Raw genomic sequence first — 25,802 nt, 5'->3', positions numbered from 1 at the left:
AAAATTGACATTAAATCATTCCAACTGGTACATCATATGGAGTGAAAATAAGAGAATTTGTGAAAAAAGAAAAATATACAGAGCTTTTTGGCAATGAATGGCTTTTCAAGAAGAACAAAAGGAATGTTGAATGTCATGGTGGGATGCCTTTAGTCTGAGGTGCCATGAGAAGGCAAAACAAGCATAATGACAACAAGAAATAGAGACCAGAGCTAACAGAGAGGATACTCACCCCTCAGAACAAAACATGTATGAAGACTGGCACTGAGGAGAAACAAACTGGCACTGAGGAGAAACAACAAGCTATCATCATCAGTGATTCCTTCCTGTGCAGAATGGAAGCATCCCATTTACAGATTGGACCCTCTTTTTAGGGAATTTTGCTGCCTCTCTGGGGTCCGAATTAGGGATGTCATCACAAGATTAAAGAGCTTAGTACAACCTTCAGATTACTGTCCATTCCTGCTCTTTCACGTGGGTACTAATGATGTAGCAGAAAAAAGCCTGAGATCAATTAAAAGACATTTTGGGAAGAATGCTGAAATATCTGGGAGCAGAGGTAGCGTTTTCCTAAATCCTCCCAATAGTGAGGGCAGACTTTGGAAGAAACAGATGAGCCCAGGATAGCAATACCCGGCTCCAGGACTGGTGCTTGCACCAGAACTTTGGATTTTCAGACCATGAAAGAGCCTTTGAGACACAAGGTATGTTGCAGCCTGATAGGATCCACCTGCCCTGAAGGGGAAAATGCAACTTTGGGCATGCGCTGGAGAAACTGGTTGAGAGAGCTTTAAATTAGAATCAGAGGGGAAAGGGAATACCAGCAGCATTGCAGTAGACAAGCCGAGGGTTGGCATGACATCGCTTACGGCAGCAATACTAGTGGGAATATTTGTACCCTCCTGGGTGCACAGAGGTCTCAGGAACATACCTGAAATGCTTGTACACCAACACACGTAATATGAGAAACAAGTGGGATGAACTGGAAGTGCTGATTAGTTCCCAGAACTGACGTAATTGGTATCAGTGAGCCTTGGTGGAAGGAATCCCGTGACTGAGTGCTGGGATGAAGGAAGGCTACATGCTGTTCAGGAGGGGTAGGCAAGGCAGGTGAGGTGGAGGTGTCACACTGTACATAAGGAAGAGGTTTGACTGTGCAGCCCTTTCCAGTTAGTGTTGATGTGGTTGAGAGCCTCTGGGTGAGGGGTGGAGTGACAGAAAACAAGATGTTGTAGTGGGTGTCTGTGGACTGAAAGGGCTGGAAGGAATGTGCTACAAGGATTGGTTAAGGACTCTGGGCTTGTCTGGTTTGGAGAAAAGGAGGCTGAGGGGCAATCTCATTGCTCTCTGCAGCTTCCTGAGGAGGGGAAGTGGAAAGGGAGGTGCTGGTCTCTTCTCACTGGAATCCACGGACAGGATATGTGGGAACGGTTCAAAGCTGTGCTGGCAAGCTTTGGACTGGACTTTAGGAAGCATTTCTTTGCAGAGAGGGTGGTCAAACACTGGAACAAGCTTCCTAGAGTGATGGTTGATGTCCCAGGCCTGCCAGTGCTTTAAGTTAAGAGGCATTTGGATGATGCCCTTAACAACATGCTTTAGCTTGGTCAGTCCTGAATTTGTCAGGCTGATTAGATGATCGCTGTAGGTCCCTTCTAACTGAAATAGTTCTATTCTGTTCTGTTCTGTTCTAACAGTGCCACTATTTGTTAGAAAAGAGGAGAAAAGTCAACACCTATGCAGATCTGCCTTTTGGCAGTAACTTGAAAAAGACAGAGGCATTTTTTTCCTGGACAACAACACTTTGAGTAAGAGTCATGACATGCAGAAGCATATATTTTTGTTCTGAGAATGTACCTAACACATGGGCTACTACCAGGTAAAATAACAGAGCAGAAAGTGAAACTCTGCCCTATTTCATTTATACTAAGGTTATTAAAGGTAAGGTAAGGTTCATATAGGTAAAACATTTTAAAGCAGTGTGGCTCAGCTTATTAGTTTATTGAAAATATTTTGAAATAACCTAACAAATACAGAATCTGCTTTTTTTTTTCCCCCAGAAGTTAACACAAAAGATGGGGTCACAGGTGGGAGTCTTATGTCATTGCATCAGGAATGTCAGCTTGGTGTCTTCCAGTAAAGTAATTTTCGCAGCACTTGTGGGGAGTTTAAGCCTGCGACCACTGCATAGGGTGGTGAGCAGCTGAGCATCTTAGATGAATACAGCAGGCAAAACTCACAAAAAATCCTGCACATCTTCTTTCCAGCCTTGCAACACGCTGTAAGAAAGAAGCTGTTAACAGCTCTGTCTCAGTTACAGAAATCAAAGCTGTAAGGCAGACAAGAAGGGACCTGCATGCTCTCTTTTTCAGTCTTGTGAAACTGTAACCAAACAACACAGTCAGCACAGTACCTTTCACCTCTGGCCGATACTGCATGCCATCCTCTTTCTTTCCAACGATGTTCGTGTCATCTGTTTCTAGATGATAAATACATGCATTGATGGCTATTAGGAAAGGCTTATTTCCAGACCACTACATGTATGTCATTGAGAAGCCAGAATAGTAGTCAAAGAATTATTTAAATTGCAGTAAAACTGGACACATTCCCACATTGCTCCTCCCATACCACCTGCGCACCAGGTCAGTAACCCAGTGTCCAGACCAAGACTTGGCACACCTTAAGCTGTAGGCTTTGAACTACAACTTTTCTGTGGTATGGGCCTAGGTTATTTTGGTGACAGTCTGCTTTTGGTTTTGGAACTGTCCAAGTTACTGACCTAGATGTAACTGGCAAAGAGATAGTGGAAAGCTTTTATTCCCAGGAGAAAGTCCTAACTGCAAGATACCAGAACTGAAGAGTCATGCACATGACTAGCTATAAGGCAGTAGACCAAAGGGATTCAGTGGATCATTCCAACATGGGAAAAAGAAATGGGTATTTGTGCAATCATAGCCTAACTTGACTTACCTTGGAAGCACATTGTAAAGCCCATAGCAGCAAGAGGGGACATTTCCTTTCCACTGGTATTCCTTTTGCACTCATACTTCTCACCACACCCTCATGTAAGACACATTGGACTATCACTTAAATCCTTGTAAGAGCTTTCCTTGCCTTTCCAGGCAACATCAGGCAAAGAAAGGTATTGTAAACACAGCACGTATGTATGTAGTGCAAACATACCTCTGTATGGGAAACTCTAAAATACAGGCGGAAGTTCACTGCTAACTGGATCAGTGACTTCTGATCAAAAATGGAAACGGGAAAGCTGTACCGAGCTCACTTATGTCACAGCTTACATTGACCAGAAAACCAAAATTAAGCATACCTGAGCAGTGTCCAAGATGCCTGATGTCGATCTGCTCTTGCCTCAGACATGATGCTTCTCTAACAAAGCATGGATTGTTATAGGAACTTCCATCAGAAGCACATACAGGATTAAAACTGTATCCACTGCAGTCTATATTACATACACACCTGTTAATTCAAACATACAGCAAAACAAAATTGACATCCAGCAAACAAGAATTAAGTTATGTTGAATCCTTAGCAAACGCTAGCTCATACATTAATGCCAGGGGAGAAGAGCATGCTGCATGAGGATGCTGAAGAATCTGTTGACGTCTCAGGCTTCCAAGCAGAAGGTACAAAATTATGAGTCAGTGCTTCAGTGTGCTTTTTAATAAGGCATTGATGTTTCCTGTCATTTTACTGTGACATCAATCTCATTGATTAACACCTGTAAATTGATAACACATTGCTAGGAAGATTTACTACATTAATATAAGAGTTTGTGATGTCTGTTCTCAAAACCAGATGAATATTCTACTTTTGGGGGTCGTCAGGATCCCTAAGAGGGAAACAGACAGAAAAGGATTCCCATTTCTGTTGAGCAGTAAAAAGATATTTTCTATTTCAGAGGCTGTGCAGAATCAATATGCTCAGTTAAGTGTGTCATTTCAACCTTTCATTTATACCTTTGAAAGTTAACGGTGGGGGCTTTTATGTTGTATTTAAAACAGGATTATGCAATCTGGGTTATTTTATACTGCATCAAATCAACACTTTGGTTGTTTTAGATGAGGCATTTCCCATATAATTTGTAACTAGGGATTTTCAAATGAAAGTAGGAGAAATGAAGACCTAGCATGTAGCTGGTTCCTAACCACACAAATGTAGGATGGCCAAAGACTTAGGTAGGGCTGTGACTTACCTGTGTTCAGTCAGACAGCTTTGTTACCCTAGCAAAAAGGCCTGAAATTTTACAGGTATGAATGTCATAGGAAATCTTTCCGGCTGTCAAATCTCCAGCCCTCTTGTTTTAATCAATATTTTACTTTTTAACTGAACCTCTGTTTTTGAATAATAGTTTCTGTGTGTGTTTCACTTTGCTCTGCAAGCTATGCTCTGCCTGGGAAAAGTAAGGAGTTTGGCTGCAGAACATGGGCCAAGGTGGGTACTATGTCCAGTGCTCAGCTGAGCTCCTCCTGATGCTCTGAGAGCAAGAAGAGCTGCTATACATCCTCTGAGGAGGTGCCAGTGGGTACATGATCCTCTCCTTACCAGAATGCTCTGCATACGGGGCACATGGCCTGACTTCTAGAAGCTGCTGCTAGCTTCATCACAATTCACTGTTATAAAACACAGGGTGGGGAAAAAAACCCCTGAGCTACCAATTTCCCAGAGTTTCTATGTTCTTTCCAGCTGTTCCAGGTACAATCAAACTATTAAATAGATGTATGTGTCTCAAGTCAGTAACAGACCTTGCAGCAGGACCCAATTCCGTGCTGCAGAAGCCCTGAAGATGGCCAGTGTACCTTTCACTCTTTATCCACCCACAGCTTTTGTTGTCAAAATTTACAGGTGCTAATTTTGCCAGTAATATTTCATGCCTGTGAACTTCAGGTTATTGCTAGACAACACCTCTAGTACAAGCAGGTTTTTAAGTGCACCTAATGGTACTGCCCCAGTATTAATTCTCTGTACCTCTTAGTAACCCACCTCAAAGCACTCATGAAGCCACTAAATAGCAATATGATGAACATATGATATTTTTTCTTACTAGAAATGGTAATGGTTGTAAGCTTTAGACCCAGGAAAGGAAGGACACTTTTGTCTACATGCTCCCACATGATTTTAAGCCTAATAAGCCTAATGAGGACTTTAACAGGATTTACTATATGCAAATAAAAGGCTGTGCATATTTATTAACACACTTGAGCAGACAGCTATTCCTAATTTGTATAACACCGGCTATGTGCTTACAGATACCTTCACACAGTCTTAAAGCTCAGGAACCACCACTGCCTGCACGCACCCCTCCTTGTCACATTGGTACAGGTATCTCTAGACTGATTCCATCTGTATTTCTATGTTCAAACTGCACTAAATCAGTCTGCAGTCACCATCCAAGGTCTGTAGCACTGTAATTACTGTTGGGATTTGTCATCCTTAGTGACAAATAAGGTGAGTCTTGAAAGTATTTTTTTCTCCCCTTTGGTGACATTACAGGCAAGAATCGAAACTGCTTAGAAGCTGCATACATTTGCGTGATTCGCTGTGTTTAGATTTAGCATCTAATCTGAAATGTTTACTTTCTTAGCATTGCCAAATGCTTGGTTTGGGGGTAGTTGTGAATTCCTGACCCCGTTTTTCTGACAAACGCTCTCAGTCTTAGCTCCAAGAATTTTTTCAATGTACAAAAATTTCCTTTCATATTTTAAAATTTACTTCTAAAGGCAGGAAAATGATAACAAAAACCAACACCAAAAACTACAAAAGGAAAGCTTGTGACACTTCTGTAAGTGCTGGGGCAGCATGAAGCAGCCGAAGCCCACTGACCAGCTGCAACAGCCTTGCAGGACAGACTTTGTGACTGCCAGGGGTGGGAGTGAGCGAAACGCCAGCCTGCTGCCAGTCTGGATGCTGGGATTTGCTGCAGGCCTGCAAGCACACCAAATCCCCATCAGGGCCCCGCTGGCACTACAGACCACCACCAGCTGGCAGCCACATGTGTTTTCCACCCACAGGCTAGATGGGTCTCGCCAGCTGGACAGACCCATCCAACCAGTGGAATACATGCCTGCTGCCCATCCGTACCCATGCTGCTCACACACGTGCTCCCCAGGCACTGACCGCCCTTCCCCATGGGAGATGGGGTGGATGGTCCTGTGCCTGCCTCACTGTGGCTCACTCTTACCAGCTGTTGCTGACCACAAAACCAACTGTGATGCTGGGGCATCCCCTGGCATTTGTGTCCCTGATCTCCAGCATCTGCCCCCTCTTTCAGGATCCACACCATCCTCCCTTCAGGCACCCTTCTTCTGTCCAAGGGCACAGCCTTTCAGGCCACCTCTTCTCTCCAGAGCCCAGGCCCTTAGTTTGTGGTCTATCTGCAGAAGTCCAACTTCCCAGCTGCTGAATCTGATATGTCCAGTTATTAAAGAGCCATGAGACAGATCTCTTGCTTAGCCCAGGCATTAACCAGAATTTACAACCAGTCTATGTTTATCGCAGCTCCTGACTTCAGGAGTTCAATTTCAGATGCTCTCGCCCAGCATGGCATCTAATTGTCTGCCTGAAGCCATTAGCTGCTTCTTTGCCTAAGACCATAATACCAAATGGTACATCTGGCCTTCACCTGGCTGTTAAGGTACTGGTGTAGATGCTTTGACAGAGCTGTCTGGCATGTAAAAGAGGGTGGTTTATGTACACTGCAATAATGAACAGTTGAACTGTACTGATGTACCTAAACAGATTGAAACTATTATGTTTCATTATTCCAACAGAAAAGTCTGAAGCCTTCCAGAGGGCTGAAAGGGAGTGACTTAAGATGGGGACATGGCTGTGACTTGATGATCTGATACAGAGTCTCCATGGATGCAGTAGGGTGCCAGAGAGGGAGCCAGGAGCACATGTTAGGAACCTGTACCCATTAGAGAGTCCATATAGGGTGCAGTGACGTTGTCCTTGCTCATAGCTAGTTGGTACTACATCCGAAATACAGCCAGGACTGCAGGAAGTGCCAAATCATGAGACAAGAGCAGTGAAATGTGGGGAGTGCTGCTCTCGATAGAAAACATGAAACAAAAATGTTTTTAGCTGCTCAGTGTTTGTGAAGGAAGGTAAAACTGTGGGAAAGCAAGTTGCTGCTCTGATGCTGCACATCAAACACATTGAAACTGGCGGCTGGGTGCCTGCAAAAGGACAGGACCACCACCACAGACTGAAATGAAAAGGCAGCCCAGGAAAGTATTGGAAGATCCCCAAATGAACCCACTACGAAATGCTAAAAACGTGTTCCAACATCTGAAGTCAGAGAGCCACAAAGAGCAAACAATAGCTTGGTACTGAGGAGATGACAGAAAATACATCCTTCTGAGGGGAACCACATCCCACACCAATGAGTCTGAGTCCTGCAGCCAGGAAGAAGTCAAAGCCCAAGGCTAAGAAAGCCCCCATGGGGCTGAACCATCCCACAGACTGTACAAACAGCACACAAAGCATGGGAGAAGGTGCAGCAGACAGTGTTAGTGAGCTAAAAGCAGGGCCTCAAAGGGCAGAAATCTTATCTGGGCTTTTGCAGGCAGGAGAAGCTGTGTGAGGTACAACTGTGGGCTTTGTTTTTCTTCACAGCTGAAGACTGAAACTGGACACAGAATTGAAGCCACAGGTTGTAATCTGTTCCTTTTACTCCAGCAAGAGGACACAAAGACAGCAGAGGACAATACAGAAAGCTGCTGGGGAAGGGAGGGCAGGAAAAACTCAAGATCATGAAGGGGGAACAGGATATGTAGGAGGGGCACCCAGAGAGGAGAGAATAGACCCTAACTGTAAAATTCCTAATATCTCACCTTTTAAGCACTTCTTACTTCTGCCTTAGCTCCCACCAGCACTGTGTCCATGTACAGACGTCCACAGCAGCAGTGCCACACGCGGTTTCCCAAGCTCAGCTATGGACACTTTCCAGCATGACTTGGGCAGAATGACTGATGAATGGCAGCCCTGCCCCAAGGCTGGACTCCTCCATCCACCAGTTTGATACAGGTGCTAGCCTGAAAACCTAGCTTCAGGGCAAAGGGATGCAAAGGTTTTGATCATATTCCTAAATTCGCATGCCCAGCATAAAAATATTAGGTTATACAATTAGAGATATCTAATTAGAGGCAGCCAAAGCTTTAGCCCCATCCCTCAGGCAAATGCTCTGATGGGTATGTTTATTTCTGGGGAGCGACTCCCAAGATCAGGAGGGATCTTGGGAAAGAAAACCTAGAATCATGGAAATTTTCACAAAGAGAAAGTAATCTTGTTGAAAGCTTGCAAAATAAAAATGCCAGAATACTCATAAACATCATAGTGTATTTCTCAAGGCTCTCAATTATTTACTCCTGTTATCTGGAATAACTTCCAGGAAGAACTGCCTCAAGTCCAGCAGCGGTGCCAGCATAAATTGTTGTGTGACAAACATGACGGGACACCTGCTTGGTGTCCTATGAAAATAAAGAATCATAGAATAGAATCATAGAATAGCTAGGGTTGGAAAGAACCTTACGACCATCAAGTTCCAAACCCAGCTGATGCCTTCAGCCTGACGTGTGGCTGCTCAGCACAACCTTCAGAAGAAAAGAGTTGGTCATTTAAGAAAATGTCAGTTAACAGAATCATGCACTAACAATGCCTTGAAGTGCTTGATGTTTCACACCAGAAAGAAGTGAATGAGTGCTTCAAGTTTTTGTTGTAACAGCTTGCTGTAAAAGTCACATTGGATTAAAAAGAGTCAGAGCACTACAGGAGTCTTTTTTTCACAATAACATTCCTACTGGTTTTAACCAAAAGGATTGAAACACGTAGTTAAACCAAGTTGTGATATCTTCCTAGAGAGGGTTGCTGCTCAGTGTCCTCAGACAGATCTTTTCCCTTGCTTAGCCCTGGAACATCAACAAGACATATTCAGGTGTTTTTCTGATGTACTAGAAAAGACTTTAGTTTTGTCTCCTGTCACCAGAGAGTTGACATCCTATGAAAAAGGCACCAGCTTGCTGTGACAATGTGCTTTTAGAAGTTGCCTGTGTATCGTTCGTTCATCAACACCATTAGTTAAACAGAAGAGCATTTTAACTTCAGGAAAGTACAAAGTGCTATAATTAAACCAAAAAAAAATTCTAGGTGGTTTTAATAAATACGAAATGAGAATGTGCAGCTCATTTATTAGGGGCTACTAGGTGTAACAAAGAAAACGTGTTTAGTAAAATGATGTGACACATCTGAAATGAGCTTAGGCTGTAAGAGCACTTGCTGCTATCAGTAAATTAATTAGATCCCCAGAGATCAGAACACATTTCAAGGCTCTTTTTTGTTTTCAGGCTTCAAGGTGTACGTGGTTTGTTGGAAGTTCTGTGTGCTTAAAAACCATGGTAGATTCAAAGAAAAGAGAGAAAAAAGGGAAAGGAAAAGCATTACAGACTTGTGGAGTGGGCTTGGCTACTGAGAGACTACTGTTTCCAACCAACAGAACAGGCTGTTGCATTTGTGCCCATCTGGGATTTGCTTACAAATGTATTTTTCTGACTTGCCCTGACAGAGTGCTGCTTGCTGCCCCTTCCCAATAGCCAACTGCAATAGTAAGCTTTCACAGGTACTCATCTATTTATTGGCACATCTGCTTACAAATGTAAAATGGAAGCACTAGAATAAAACAAAGTGTGTGAAATGCACACAAATGGATAAGGGTATGCTTGATGGAATAAATCTAGGTGAATTGAAATAGCAGAGGTGTTGCAATTGCAGTTAAGAAGATAACCATGTCAAATGAAGGATTATCTTTCATTTGATGTTTCTTCCCTTGTGTGCAATTCTTTGCAGATGAAGCCTGAACTAAGAAAATCTGGATTTCAAAGTGATTTTTCTACCTAATTGTCTAGAGCTGTATTTTCATGAAGGTTTTTCGCATCTTTTTTCAAAACCCTTTATAGGACCAAAAAAAAAGAAAGAGTAGATTTCAATTCTACAAACTTCTCTGTGCCCTGCTTGAACACCCTCTTGACCTTTACTTCCACCCAGCAATGCAGAAGACCCTTTCAATGCCATAAGCTTCAGCTACTTTCCTTCTTGTCCTTCTTTAATTTCATGGAACGGCTTGCTCTGACCACTGTAGAAATTCAGTCCTTTCCTGCAGTGAGCTTCTAGCAGCATATGTGGTGAACCGCTGCTTGCTCTCACAAGAGCAACCTAACCCTCCTTCCACCCTTGAATAACAGAAACCTTCAAAGACTTGGCACACACTGCTGCAAAGATCATTAAAAATATACATTAAAAAAACCCCGGACCTGGATAATTATCCACCTAGGATCAATTCATTTTCTTAATAGTCAGTATAATGAAAAGACCATTATACTATTTCTTTCATATCAGGATTTCCTGTAGCTCAGTTTTACATGATTCAGTAATCCCTTGACACAATACTAAATCCCTTGTTTAGGTTCATTTCCTTTATTGTTTGTGACTGTGTGTTTTGTTTTACACACAGATACTTAGGACTTTTTCTCTGCTGGACCAGAAAGATTTGAATTGCATTTGCACAGGATTAAGACACCCTTCCTTATGAATACCCGCATACAATATCAGACCTTAAAAGGCCAAAAAAAGAAAGGTTGGCTATGGTAGATGAGTAAAAAAGTGTTCGAAAGAGGCAAGTATAAGCCAGCGTGACATACTTCTAACAGAAAAGTTAGATAGACTGGGATTTAAAAATGTCTATATTGCTCTTTCCACGTGTTAATACACTTCTGGATTTCTGGTTTGGGCATTGTGAAAACAGACACTGTGTAAATTATAGGCCACTTGAATCTATATATTGCTGATACACAGTTTCTTTCCAAGGCAGATCTCGTAAAATGCTAATCTCAAAAGGTCTACTTAGGGATCAGTTGTCAATCTTTTCTGAAAATCTACATTATGAGTCAAAACAGATCTTTGACAGCACAGTACACAGTAAAAAAAGACTGAATGTGCTCAGAATCTCATTTCCATATTTCATCTGTTAAAAACGAAAATATAGGGAAAACTGAGAACATAACACATTTGAACCTTTACAGTGAGGTTATTTCTATTTTAAGTTAATGATTTCCTTATCAAAGACCAAAAAAAAAAATAAAAAGAGAAAAATTATGTTTTAAACTAAAAGTAATGAAATTTATTCCACCCATTTAGGGACTAAGGGAAAGGAAGGTTGTTACTGAGCATAAGATGGACTCAAAATGACCATTCAAGGTGGAGCAACCTCCTGAAGGCTGAAGATGCAGGGAAAGCCACATGACAAACTACGGGAGGACTGGCAGGGGAGCAGCTCTGCGAAAAATGACCTGAGGGTCCACGGGAGCGCCAGCAGAGCAAGGTATATTACTGTTGTCCTTCACCCTGCACTTGTCAAGTCCTGTCTGGTGCACTCTGTCCAGTTTTAGCACTTCTCAGTAACAACAAGTACTTTGAGAAACTGGGGAGAGTCTGGTGGTGAGCCACTGCGATGGGTAAACAGCTGGAGCATGTTCTGCGTAAGGAATGGCTAAGGGCAATGGGATTGTTCAGCATGAAGAAGAGGAGGCTAAGGAGGTGACTGCTGTCAACAACAACCCAGGAGCAGTTATTCAGACAGAGAAAGGCTCTTCTCACACGTGCACAGTAGAGGGGCAAATATAACAGCTGCAACTCATGGTGAGAGAAATCCTGATTGAACAGAAGGAAATAATTCCTCAACTAATAAGCAGCCTGAACAGATGCCCAGATGTCCAATCTCCCTTCATGGAGATGGTCAGGGCTTTCCTGCAGAAGCCCTTGAGTCACCTAAGTGAACTACCCCGGCTGCAGTGCAGGAACAAAGCCTAGACCCAAAAACCTCCTAGAGAACCCTTCCAACCTGCATTATTCCACAGTTCATGATTTCATTCTGCGTATTATTTTCCTGAACTCACAATATACTTTAAAATGCTTTTCAAAGAAACATTCCTTCTGACAATTATTAGATGTTGGCACATTGTTTTATTTGGGTATTCATCAATGCTTTGGCATGCAAGAGGAAAGGGACACACCACATAACACAGTGCAAGACCAGAGGATATAGCTCCTCATAACCAATACTACTTTTTATATTGGAAAGATGTTTCACATTGCAAAAAAAAATGTGAGTTGAAACACTATTCTTCAATTGATTCAGTATATTTTAAATGTTAATATTAAAATCATATAAATATTTATTCTTTACTGTAAATGTAACAAATGCATTCTTTATATTTAATAGACAAGTATTAAAGTGTTTTCTTTTTGCATGTGTAAGAAAAAACTTGTGGAAAAAATGACCAAATAGTAGTAAGAAACCTTAAAAAACTTATGGAAATCAGGATCATTTGAAAATTGAAGTCTTACGAAGAAATATGCATACTTAAGAGCCCACCTTTCTAATCACAATACAAAATAGTTTATGAGGTTTTTTGCCAGTGCTGCAGGTGGCTGTTGTTAAAAAAAAAAAAAAAAAAAAAAAATAATAATAATAATAATAGAAAGTTATTCATCTCTCCAAAGACTAAATAAATAGTAATTTCAGTTTCAATCATACGCAATAAACTGAGCTATTGTGTTGTTTAGAAGCTTTGTAAAGATTGCACTGAACATTATTTATCTGAGCTTTTTAAAAATTCACTTGGAGTCCTTAATAGGCACAGTAGTATTGCAAGTATTTATATACACTGCTTTCATTGAAGAAAGAGTTCATTTAAGTGTTACATTGATGAGAATGGTTTTACAACCACATCTGTTTCCATTTGTTCTGCATTCATACCGTATTAAGTGTTTCAGTATTATAGTTATACTATCTTTTGATTGTGTACTGATAGGATGTTCTGTTTATCTCTATCTACAACTGAAAAGTCAAGTGCATGTTAAGAAAAGAATGCAGCCTGAATACTCCAGAGTATATCAACAGCAGACCATATGTGTTTGGGTAGGTGCACTTCCTATCAGCTCTAGGTGGCCCCAGCTTTGTGCTGCCACCTCCATCTCCACTTCTCAACCTGACTGCATTTCCAATTCAAAATTCCAGCAGAAAACACACAACCACTCTTGTGGTACCTACATCTCCAGGTTCCTGGCCAGTTTCCCACACAGAAGTTTAAATTTATCAGCCTCTCATTTACTTTTTCACTCCCCTGCTACGTGTTTTGCACCAAATCATTCCATGATTCTATGATTATACATGATACATTGACTTCTCAATAGAGCAGAGGAAGCTTCTGGCCAGAGAGGCATTTTGATGGGCAGGGTAGAAAGGGAGGTCCTGAAGCTTTTCCCATGAAGCTCCAGGGAGGAGCTTTTCCCATGACATATACAATCTATGTTTCCCTTTTGTTGGCAAAGGGGAAAAAATCCCCTATGGTTAAATCCCTGTGAAACCTGTTGTCTGCATCCTGTTACCACAGACTTACAGAAAACCACTCTACAGATAATATGGCATAGTACATGTTTATGCAACTTAAGATTAGCAGTGCATCTACAAGTGATTTTTCTATGCTCTTGAAAAGCCTGTCCTGCCCATAAACTAACAACTTTTTTAAGTGCTTATAAGTTGTAGGAGAGAAGAAGAATAAAAGGAGAAATCTATTTCTGTGATTTTTCTTCATCCTCTTTCCTTTTTGCATTTATATGAAGAAGCAATGTACTGATTTGCATACAGTCGAACATCAGTTTTCTATTTTCAATATGGTATGCTGTTTACGACAACCATCTCCTCAGACTTTATTTCTTTGTCTCAATCAGTCCACTTAAAATCGACTGAAATTTTTTTTGCAGAGGCAGTGGAAATTACAAAGTTGTTTGTATTTCTTTCATTCAATTTACTGTTCATTGTAACCACTTCTGGTTTAGATAGATGAGGTTTCTGAGAAATCAAACAAAATGAAGATATAAATCTAAAACTCTGTGCAAAGCCTGAATTCTTTAAACTATGTGTGATCTTGTGTAATAAAAGCATACATAACAACATTGATCAGAGATGGCCATAATGCTTTAACGCCAAACATGAAAACTAAAAATCTGCAACTTTTTCCAAGGGAAAAGTACAATTTAAGAGCAACAGAAAAATAGCATCACTAACTTGTAATATGGAGTGCATCTAAGCTGTGTACAACAGACCCTGTTTAAATTTGCTTTTAAAAGGCACCACAGAATCACAGAATAATTTAGGCTTGAAGGGATGTGTGGAGGTGATCTAGTCCAAGCCTCTGCTCAAAGCTGGCTCAAGGATGTATCTGATCAAGTTCAGAACATCTCCATGGTTGGAAACTCCACTGCCTCACCAGACACTGTGTTCCAGTGCCAGACCACCCTCATGGTGGAAACATTTTCCATTATGTCAGATCAGCATTTCCCAAGCTCTGACATGTGTCCTTCATCCCTCGCACTATCACTCTCCTCCTCCGAGAAGAAAGGACTTGCTTAGACATGAGCAAATCCAACTATAAAAATCAGGAAATGCCAAGTAGTCTTGCCCCTGCTTTTTTGTTGCAAGAAACATCCTACAGTCTTTGGGTACCATCATGTTTTGCATAGGACTCCCACATCTCTCCAGGCCCAAAAGACGAACTACAGTCCATATGGAATAGACCTGTATTTAGCAGGATCTTTCTGTTATTAGGGGAAATTCTGCCTATTCTGTGCTCTAGGCTGTTGTGGCTGGCCTGTTGGCAGCCCATTTACCTCAAACCACTTGACATTTTGTGGCACAAAAGCCTCCCCTTCCACCAACTGATTAATCATTTTATCCATAATTTAGATTCTCTATTCATAAAACAGGCGCATAGATTCCATTCTGCTTCTCAAGAGCACTTGGAACAGAAGGATCTGATGTTTATAAGGTCTCAGACTGCATGGCTTGGAAAAGGATGAAAATAATGCATAATTGTATATTTATTGCAAGTATTAGCATCTCATTAATACGGATTGAGATTGTCTACTGCACGTTAGGAGAAAGTTCAACTAATTCAGTTACTATCATGAAACAAAATCCTTTTAAAGTGCCTTCTGTAATCATGTGAATCACTTTATTAAGTCTTAACATCACAAAGTGCAGGCGTTACCCAGGCCTAAGAAGTTTACTTGAAAGGAACTAAATGTACTTTTTGTTTGCGATTCAGTAGACATTACCTCACTATTCAAAACAGTTACAGTGGCCATTCTCATGCTTAAAAAGGAAGATAAAAACCAGAATATTTTCATGAAACCAGGGTGTGGGTGTGATTTGCTAGAACTAGGGGTGATAGTGGTTGTAATATGCTGCAAAATTGGATTAAATAATAATATGAGCCTAGCAATGTTTACACAAGTCTGATGAAAGGTACTTGTACTGCCAAAAATTTTACGTCATGATATAATTTTATGAGGTTGAAAACATGTTGAAGCCCAGCAGGAAAGGGAGTGAAAATAAGATGTAAAAAGCATTTTACGGTATGCTCTATAAAATGTTTCCAAAAGAAGATTTCATTTCCATCTTGTTTCTGCCAGGTAAATAACTGTTTTAGTTTTAGGAAAAGAAGAAGCCATCTCCTAACTTCTACTCAAGCAAGTCTGTGACTTTCTATGTGACTTGTCAAAATCAGCGTTGTGAAGGCAATCCATGTTAACAGAGCCCGATTCAAATCTAAGTCTGAACAGACAGTGAGTATCACTAAAGCCTATTATAATGGTCAAAGATACTGGAACAAATAAAATGAGATTAAATTATTTAGGCTGGAAATCTAACAAAATTGAAAGAAATGATCTGACAGATTGTGACCAACCCTCATGGGAACATTTTCTAACTTTTGAGTATTTCCTACCTAAAAAGTTTTGTTAAAGAAGACTAATTAAAGAAAGCTTAGAGGCAAACGAGCACTCTCTTCCTGTTGTCAAGAAGATGAAGCATGGCTTCATTTTATGTGAGTACAATGTAGGGAATAAATCTTCCACTCTCCTTAACTTTATTCTAACTCATAGATACTACGTAGCCACAGGAATGTAAATTCTACAAGTACAGAATGAATAGGCAAGCTTTTACTGAAATTGAATGCTTCAGGATTTATCTTCAAAGCCAACAGCACATCTCAGTGCGTATAACAAACAGATCTATATCGATTTTGCCAGTCGTAAATTGAACAGACCAAAGCAGTATTGCAGAAAATTATTAACATTATAAAAAACAGCTACAGCTCATTTGTCTCTCCAGAAAAGAGCAAGCCTACTTTGGTACTGTGACATTTCATGAAATGTGAAGTATTCATGAGTACTATTACCATTTTGGTTTCCCTTGTATGCTATGATTTAATCTTGAATACACACCTTGAATATTAGTGCTTAGCTGCTTTACAGCCTGAGATGCCTTCATGCTGACATCCTGTAATAAAATCTTGCGCAATTAAGACATATTTCAACATGAAATGGATTCCAGCTGGAAGAAAGAAGCTTCCCCCAATTAGTGATGCTCAGGCACTGTTAGTCTGAGATATTGCTCCCTCCATGCACACAAAAATGTACCATCTACGCTTCTCTCAAAACACCCTCACACACTGCCTCTGTAGCTGTGACCCCAATACCTGGCATCAGCCCAGAAACTAGTTAAAGCTTCTCCCATACTGGTGACCACTGCCAGGAAAATAGCTGTGGGAAAACAAAACCCCATCAACTAGATGGGACTTCTTTTACCTCTCAACAAACCTCAATACCCTCACAGGGATGTCTAACTGAGCCCTTTCCTCCTTAATGGCTCTGCCTCTTCTGACAGCCACACAGACCCTGAACAGCCACATACTCTAACCACCAAGCATCCTGAGTAGGGAAATTTGGTGCATCTGCTTCTGCATTATGGATTGGTTTTAGTATCTTCTTGTTTCTTAACCACTTGCTTTGAGCTCTGACAGCAACTGGTATTTTTCATCAGTTTTTCCTTGGGTGCATCTAAGAGCTCAAGTGGGGCAGTAAGGTTGGAAGAAGTGACTGGCTCCGGTCACAGGTTCAACTTGATGTTTAGGTTCAAGCTTTGCACTTATAGAAACAACTGCCTGTAATACTTTATGAACAAGCAGAACACAGAGAAAAACAAATCCCAGGGATGAATTAAACCTGTTCGGTTTGTGTTTTGCTTTTTGTTGTTGCCAGGATAAAACAGATCAAGGTCCTTTGTTTGAAAAAAATATTCGATAAAGATTTTCCAATATACCTCTTTGTTGTTTTCCTCCTTTACCTTGCAGCTGCAGATGGTTTGCTCTTTACAGACCCACAACAAACACATTATTATTGGACGTCAATAAAGCTTCAATTAGGAATAACAAATAAAGTGAAGAAGGATCATGTACTTTTCCTTTCTTTTAACATTTCCCACCACTTTTGTTCACTGATGTTGTTAAGGAAAACTTACTACTTACCCAACATTTTCTGCATCCTCGTCACACTCAGCCCTATATTTGCAAACTCCGCATTTTGAGTGTTTTCTCTGAACTTCTGTCCCAGATCCTTCATACTCTAAAATAAATATGATATTGTTAACAGAAAGCATGACTTTCATATTAAGCTCTGATTTTGCTTACCTAAATCCATTTGCCTTCAGGTATATTGTCAACATGCAGATATTATACAGTGAAGCTATTAACCTTAATAGTGCTCCCTTTTCAAAATCAAGCAATTGGAGGCTGGTAAAACTGTACCAATGGCAAGAAAGCATCCCTGAAAACACTAATGCTTCATTGATCGACTCCTCCTTTATTCTCATTTCAATGATTTGTATCTATTCTTGCTCCACCAGACACACAACTGGCATTGACATGTGTCCCAGTCTCATGTACTATTTATTGGCACCGATAATGTAGAAATCCTGTGCCTTTTAATGTCCTTGAATATTAGGTAGTGGGGATTTAAATGCTATTTTCCTTGACAGTCTGTAAGTGCAGATATCCTTACTGCAATCCTAAATGCAAGATTACTGCTTGCATTTTTTCTCCTTTCTGATTCCAAATGATGAGATTAGACTGTGCTCATATATATATGCTGTGGTATATTTTCCAGATTACTCTGTTCAGTTGCATAGAATAAAAGAAAAAACTCATCTTAACAAGAAACTCGTAGAAACACCACATATCCTAAAAAGTAAAACTAGTATCTCAACATGCTGACCCTAAAAATTTCTGCACCAATCTTACTGTTGACATGTACAACAAAACTCTTCACCAAGTAAAAGAGAAATAAACTATTCTCTTATTGTTTCACTGCCATTAGTCACTCCTCTTTTTTAACAAGGTGATAAAGGAGAACTATACATCTGAGCAGAAGGGAAAAGGCCACAGAAATCTGCAGAGGGAGTCAAGAAGCATTTAATATATCGCAGTATCGTGGTGGCGTACAGCTGACTACACAAGGCTGTCGGGTGGACAGAGATCAAAGTGATCCCTTTTCTCATAGCAGCTTAGCAGCTTTGTGTGCTTCAGCAACAGCAAATCAAACACCACCAATTGAACAGCTGCATTTACATTCTTTAGATCCACACCAGTCCTTCCTAATTTTCCTGGATCTTGGCTGAAGGGAGTCTCTCCCTCCTACCTGTGGGGCTGTGCTTACATGAAGAATAGTGCAAGTGAGCCTCTCAAATTAACTTTTGTCTAAAGCATGCTGTACATTTTTCCATCACTACTCTTATTAAGTTGCTGTATGGATCATTTGCTTTTATCTTTATGAATGTACATCTTACTTAATTTTTCCTTCTTTCTAGATGCCACATTCCTATGCCTCAGTTTGACATCCTAAAGTGTGTTTTAGTTTCAGATTTCACTTTTTCACGCCTGTAAATGATTCTTTTCAGTTTGAGTAAGTTAAACAATTTGCACTGCTCATGACTTTCATTCATGATATTTCTACCTCTTTTGCTGTTCTTATGACCCTCAACACCCTTCCCCAACATGTTAGCACCCTCCGGAACAACAGATACAAGAGCTGGACACACTGCTCCAGGAGAGCTGTCATAAAACCCAGATACTATCTATGATATTTTCCAGGTAAAACATCTAACAACCATTTTTCTGCACTGACTATTGTTATTCACATTCACCTTATTCCCCTATGAGTTGTTTTCTAAGTGATCAGTCAGTAGGAGAGAGGATGCTATTGAGGAAAAATTGCATATATCCTGGACTCGCTGCGTATAACCCTGTCCTCAGACATTAAGATCTCACCTGCTTGTGCATACTGTTAGCTCAGTGACCTGTTTTCTGTCATCCAAACCAAATCAGTACTGACTGATTTGCTTCAAGGTCATCAGCGGAAGGAGTTACGAGGCCAAGGACAGTCCCTTGAAACACACTCATTTTGTAATGATTCCGTAACATTAAACAATTGTATAACAATCTATTGATTTGCAATGTTTTTCCCCATCAGATGTGCACTGTGTGGATGTTGTACATTCTAGTTACTTAGACTTGTATGAGAGATTGCCTTCCACTGAGAAAGGTTATGGTTTTGAGGTGGTACACTTGCATAAAGTGTTCTGTTGTACAAATGTCTTTCTCGGAAAAATAGGTTTAAGAAAAAGGTAAACTTCTCAATAAAGGTTTTCCATGTGCCCATGATGACTGGAATTACATATTTTTCCCTCCCTTAATTCTGTACTCAGTTGATTCTTGTGCCTTCTATTCCACTGCTTTTCTTCTGATGGATGCCAGTATGAAAAGCTGTAGCCCTCCTGGTCATCACATTTATCTTTTCTCAAAATATTTGTACATTATTTCTTATCATTCAGCTGAAGAAAAAGAGACCAAAGAAGCCATTGTCAGTCCAGAGAATTCTTTACCACCCATTTTTAAAGCTTTTCAGCCAGACCCGCTGGTTACAAAACACCTGACTGCAACATTCGGTGCTTAATAACCTTTTGCAGTAGCATGGAAAATATTTCATCATATCTTATACATGCTATCTGACTTGACTACAAACACAACCTGAATGCTTTACAGAGCACTTTCACTGCACTATTAGCATTTCAATTCTGGAATGGAGCAAAGGAAGCAACATGTACACACACACACACGCACATGCACATCCCTCCCTCGTGGGCTTTAGTTCTGCTCCTTGTGAATGCCCCGACACCTTTAATTTTTCATAAACAATAGTCCACAACTACTTGATCATTGCTTTTATATACTGTTCAGTGTAAACCTCTCTCTCCCTTCTCACCCCCTAAAACTGCTTTCTCTAACTTCTAAAGTTAGGTTTGTTTTAGAAAAAGTGTGGCCTTTCTTTCTTGATTGGAACTTGCTGGACCTCATTTATATATAGTTGCTTACCTGTACTGTATTTTGCATACAATAAATATGTGCAAGTCAAGAACACCTGCACCTTACGTATAAATAATTTACACCTGTCAGGATGAGGTGTAACACAGATGAGTGTGTATTGATGCAACATTTTCAAGTTAGGTGATAGTCATCTATAATTTTCAGAAGCTTCTTTCATTACTAGCTGCATCATGTTTTAGTAGTAGCAGCATCTGACACTGTGTATAATTTAGACTAAATAGAGTTTTCCCACCAGTACAGAATAGATGAATACTGTTTTTCAGCCTGAATTGGCAGCAGATATTTTCCATACCCCATTTATGTTCTGTTAAAATAAGTTAACCCATTAATATTTGAGAGCATAAGTTTCTCTGCTGCAAATGTCTCCAAATAGACAATGCATCCCTTGACAGATTGTCCCTTTCTTCTCCTTTCTCATCCATGCTTGATTGTTCCTAGATAGGTTATAGCCGTTAATTTTAATATTCAAATCAATAAGATCTTCCCAGAAGGTTTCAGTAATATCAATTAGGTCAAAATATGCTCCTAAATGAGAAATTTAAGCTCCTCTTGTTTATTAAGCAGGTTTCTAATATTGATATATAGATGATTACGGAATTTCTTCTCGTCACTTTAGTCGGAATCTTTATTAATTCTTTCTTTGACATCTTAATTTCACAACGAGTGAAAGTTCATTTCCCCTGTCTTTTCAGCTTCCTTTTGTGTTTCAGGGCAGTACTTCATTAATGCTATGTCCTTCAAAAGAAACAAGGCAGAAGGATGGTATCTGTGACTCCCAGTTGTCTCTCTGAGATACAGCGATCCCTAAGCCTTCTCCTCAAATCATTATTCCTCTGTAGAATATGGCCAGTTACATCTTAGGAGCCACAGGATAAGAACCTGCAAATGGGCAGTAGCTCTAGAGGAACTGGACAGCAGTAAATTGCTTCCCTCAGCAACTCATCTGTGTGTTCCTGCAATGGTAATATGGCTTGGTTTCCACGGAAGGCTTTCAATCAGGCTTGAAGCAAAAGCATCAGTCTGTGTCAAAGTCTGTTCCGCCCCAAGGCATGACCTGGAAAGGGAGTTCTGCTGCATGTATGTATTTATCACTATTCACAGTGAAGCAAGGGGAGCTTGTCAAGAGCTGCAGCTATTTGGTAGCCATGTACAGATGGAATAATGATTCCTTTGTCTGGGAAAGCCCCTCTGAAAACTGGTTTGGAAGTATAAAAAATAAAATCTGGTTTGGAAGTATAGTGAATTTTGCTGTGCCTCATGGGAGCAGCTAATCTAAAAAGGGTTTTAGAAAAAGAAGAAGGGCCACAGCAAATCCCCTTCTGCACCCTAAAGTGCAGAACACACCACCTCCTGTAATCGGACTGTGATTCCCTCAGTACATCTAGCACTGGAAATTCCTCTCAAAATGCCACAGCCCACAGCATCACTTATTACAGGCTGCAGCTCACTGAACATTTTAATGACTTACCCTCTCTTCCATTAATATTTAGGGCAACGTTAATGACATACTTAAAATGGAGATTGTCCCCGTAATTTGAAACAAAGCTGCAAACTTGCTCTTTTGTCTATAAGTATGTACTTAAAGCAAGAGCAACAACTACTCTTAGCTATGCCAAATTTGTGGTAAGTGATATCTTGAATTATCTTGACCATGCTGCTGGATTGTATGCAAAGGTAATATTTACCACTGTGGAAGCTCTCTCACCCAACTATCCAGATGGCTGAGAAGTGAAGCCTGGCTTGGTACAGACAGAGATCCATATCTGTCTGAAAGATAGATACTTTCCCTATGCAGTATAGACCACAGACTGCAACTATGAGCATGTTCCAATGAAGATACCAGCCTTTGAAGTTTGATTTTGCAAGAAGGGGTATTAGAGGTCTAAAACAAGGATGCCTAGTCTACTTATGACTGTGGTACCTGGAGGAGGGGAGTTTGAAGCTTGATGCCCCAGCCAAGGTGATAGATTTGCCCAGTGATTATGATAACGTGCACTTCTAAGCAAAAGACTTGCGGATGTGCGCTGTAAGACTCACTATGACCCTTACCCTTATTATGTGTTAGGTATTTTACACATCTGACAACTTCAGTTTTGCTTCTATGCACATGACACCATGGATAATGGTGCAGGAAGCCTGCATAGCGTGAGAGCTGGATCAGCTTTTCCACTGTAGGATCCTCTGGTTGGACAACCTGAATACCCATTCACTCCATTGCCTTGCTTCAGGTGCATCTAACCCATTTTTCTCCAAAGGAAGTCATAACAATTTCAGAATAACCACCAGGGAAGTTATGCACAAGTAGACGATGGTGTAGAATGGAAGACAAGAAAGTCACCAGATGCCAAAGAGGGTGTCCCACAATTTCACAAATGCCTAACACTGTTCTGCAGGCCCTATTTAGGCTGCATGAGATGAACCTGCCCTCGTTTGCTATCTGTCACCCTGCACAAGAGGAATCTGTCCTGTGCCCTTGGCTCAGACGTCTTTCCAAGCAAGTTCAAGCCCCTCTGAAAACCCTGCTCAGAATAAGTTTCACCAACAGAAGGCCTAAACATCCAGGTCCTTTTCCTCTGCCTTGCTGAATCTTTGGTGAAAACACACTAGTTCTTGCAATTTTTAGTTCTGTGTTAATTCTACCTACAGGGAGCAGGATCTCAACAGGAATAAATAGGGCTATTTGAAGCTAAAGTGATACTCAGTGACAAGCCACATGACAGAATCAGCACTTAAATCTCTCTAAGTCGCACACCATTATAGAAATACGCTGAAAGACGTGATGTTACCTCCTATCCAGAATGTTAATCACCATTAAGTTTCTGCAGTCTTATTAAAATGCATTAAAACAAATCAGCAGCATTATTACAAATTAAAATAAAAAATATTTGAGGTTCTAAACTGTGTCTGTTTATACCACCCTGACTGTGTGACAATTACTGGGTAAGTGTTGTCCCCTGTGAGGGAAGGAACAGATGGCAGCCTGCTAAAAAGCACATACTGTATATCAATTTATTAATTACTAAATGCAATCTGCTAGACGTTCATCACAAGATACTTTAGCTATTAAATTTCAGAGGGATTAGAAATTCAAAACAAATTATTTTAATAATAATTAACTTCACTATATGTATTGCAAGCATGTTATTTGCTTAGCTTAAAAGCCTGAAATGATTGGGTGCCATCTGTCTAACTACCATTACATCTTTTTTAATATCAAAAGTGCATTTTGCTTAGGTACACAGATGAACACTGACAAAAATAATAAACATGTAATGTTATGAGCATAGAAGGACACTTAGAAATCTTACCCTGTTGGTTGGTTACTAAAGCACAGGACTTTTAGGACACTGATTTCTCTCTGAGAAGCTGGCTTATAAAGTCATTACCATTTGTTAACTCTTTGATGGTCTACCTAACATGCTGATGTTTTTCAACACATCCTTGCAAAAGCATTATCAGAAAGTCAACTTCACAGCTGCCATTTGCTGGCACTATCAAACAGAGAAAGTAAGCACTGTCTGGAGGAGAGTCAAGAAGGCCTTTACTTGGGAGGGACATGGGAGGAAGGGCTTGGAAGTGCTTTTTTACCAGTGACAGGACCTGGGAACTCAGAAGAAATAAGGTTCTCCTTCAAAAGTTATTGCAGTATGCCTGGATTCCTGGTGGGAATTACTATCAAAAAAGCCTTATGAGTAAGGAGTACTGCCAGATGGAAGCAAATTATCTTCACCACCAATACCTTTGATCCAAAAAAATGGAACCAGCTTCAGCTTCAAAAAGCTTTCCTTTAAGAATCAATGTTCCCATCTGCAGTGGGACAAAATTTCTTATAATTATGTAGAATGTGACTACAAATCTGAGCAGAATTCAGACAAATGGCTCCGACTGCTCTTTCAGTTGTCTCACAACTAGTTGGGCAATGTTTTGCAAGGACCTGTTTTAGAATATTGACAAGGACAATGGCTTTAACACAAGACTGAAGTCTTCTGAACATGGAGGCTACTTCACCTAAATGATAGGACTTCTACCTCACTAGGAGTCCTGAGTGCCAGCTCTTTTTAGAGCAAGAGGGCGAGAAGATCACTAAGACGACTGCTTCTTTTTAAGCCTTCTTGGCTAGTATTAAGTTGTAAACTTGAGGAAAAAAAACCCAAACCTATTTGCACATAGAAAGCACCTTGAAGAAAAAATTGTAAAAGCTCATTCTAAGTCATGTTCATATAAACCTACAAAGTTAATCCTCCTTAGGCTACCTTATTGGGTCAACACAGCTCTTTTCACAGATGGACATGGAGGGTTTCATGAGAAATAAAAACTTAAAATTCATGTTAGAAAGAAAGAAAATATTTTGTTCAAGCTAACAATCTACCTCTTTATGCACACGTGACAGCCTGAGAATAACTTTTCGTGCCCCAATCTACCAGTTGTAGAAGTACACCCAGCAGGTCAAATAGCCCTGCGATTTGCAACTGGCAGAGATGAACATGAGCCTGTAACTTCTCTTTCATCTGTTCTGCCTCAAACTTGAACAAATCACTGTTTAAACAAAGTGGATCAGGAACCGATTTTATGACTGTATTCTTCGGAACAGAGAAGTTGCAGACTGATTACACAGAGGAGCCTATATCAAATGCAAATATAAAGGATCCCCACATCTTCAGATGTGGCCTCAACTAAGCAACTTTCCTGAGTCCCCACTCTCTGACATTGCTTGCTGTAGGGGTATAGCATAATGGTAGTGTAACAAGGGTTTTAAAGTTTCTCGTACTTCTGAATTAACAATCCATACTCTACTTAGAAGTGGTTTCAGGATACCCACTGCCACAAGTGACCAACAGCTTGGGTTCATAACTGTAATTTTTATTATGCTAACTGAAGGCTCAGACTTCTGAGATGAGCAAAATGAGTAATTTTATTACAACTCTTCATTAACATTGTGTCATCAGAGCATAAAAAATGGAAATTGCTTATCCAGAATGTCAGAGGGCAACTAGACAATCATTTCATCCTTAAAAATTACTCTCCATCTCATTCAGGCATGCTGGAAAAATTCTCCCACTCTCAATTATTTTCCTAAAATCTAGTATTTTTGTAGCAGTAAATATAATTTGGGAAAGAACGTGGATCAGTAGTTCCACAGTCTTTAGGATTTTTGTGGCACACGACAACTTCTAAGGCAAGATGTTGTCTGAAATAGTCTTTGAGGAAGAAAACTTTCATGGGGTTTTTAATTGGATCTAAATCTACTCTCTTTTTTTGACATAAAAAATGAATGTATTTAACATCATACAGTTTGTTAGCAGGACGAAAAATCTGCATCAAGTCAAGTTTTGGAATCATTAATGAGCTTGTTCTGTGTCTGGAAAATGAAAGAGAACAGTGTGAACCACAAATCTCAGCTGCATGTGAGGCAAGCAGCTAATTTCGGCAGTGGAGACAGTCACAGGCAGA

The 25,802-nt window shown here is 40.3% G+C and overlaps 1 protein-coding gene across 1 annotated transcript in view; it reads right to left on the bottom strand.

Annotated features, from left to right (window-relative positions):
* The window catches only part of TMEFF1 (transmembrane protein with EGF like and two follistatin like domains 1), a 119,669-nt gene that overhangs the window by 9,082 nt on the left and 84,785 nt on the right, over nt 1–25,802 (bottom strand). The window contains exons 5-7 of the mRNA XM_065669325.1: nt 17,439–17,535; nt 3,326–3,474; nt 2,411–2,476 (exon numbers count right to left, since the gene is read on the bottom strand). Coding sequence (XP_065525397.1) covers nt 2,411–2,476; nt 3,326–3,474; nt 17,439–17,535 — 312 coding nt within the window. The remainder of the gene's footprint in view (nt 1–2,410; nt 2,477–3,325; nt 3,475–17,438; nt 17,536–25,802) is intronic.

This window comes from Lathamus discolor, chromosome 2, assembly GCF_037157495.1.
Source record: "Lathamus discolor isolate bLatDis1 chromosome 2, bLatDis1.hap1, whole genome shotgun sequence".
In the NCBI taxonomy this organism is placed as follows: Eukaryota; Metazoa; Chordata; class Aves; order Psittaciformes; family Psittacidae; genus Lathamus; species Lathamus discolor.
The sequence above is the reverse complement of the archived record's forward strand: the minus strand, read 5'-3'. Positions and strand labels throughout refer to the sequence as shown.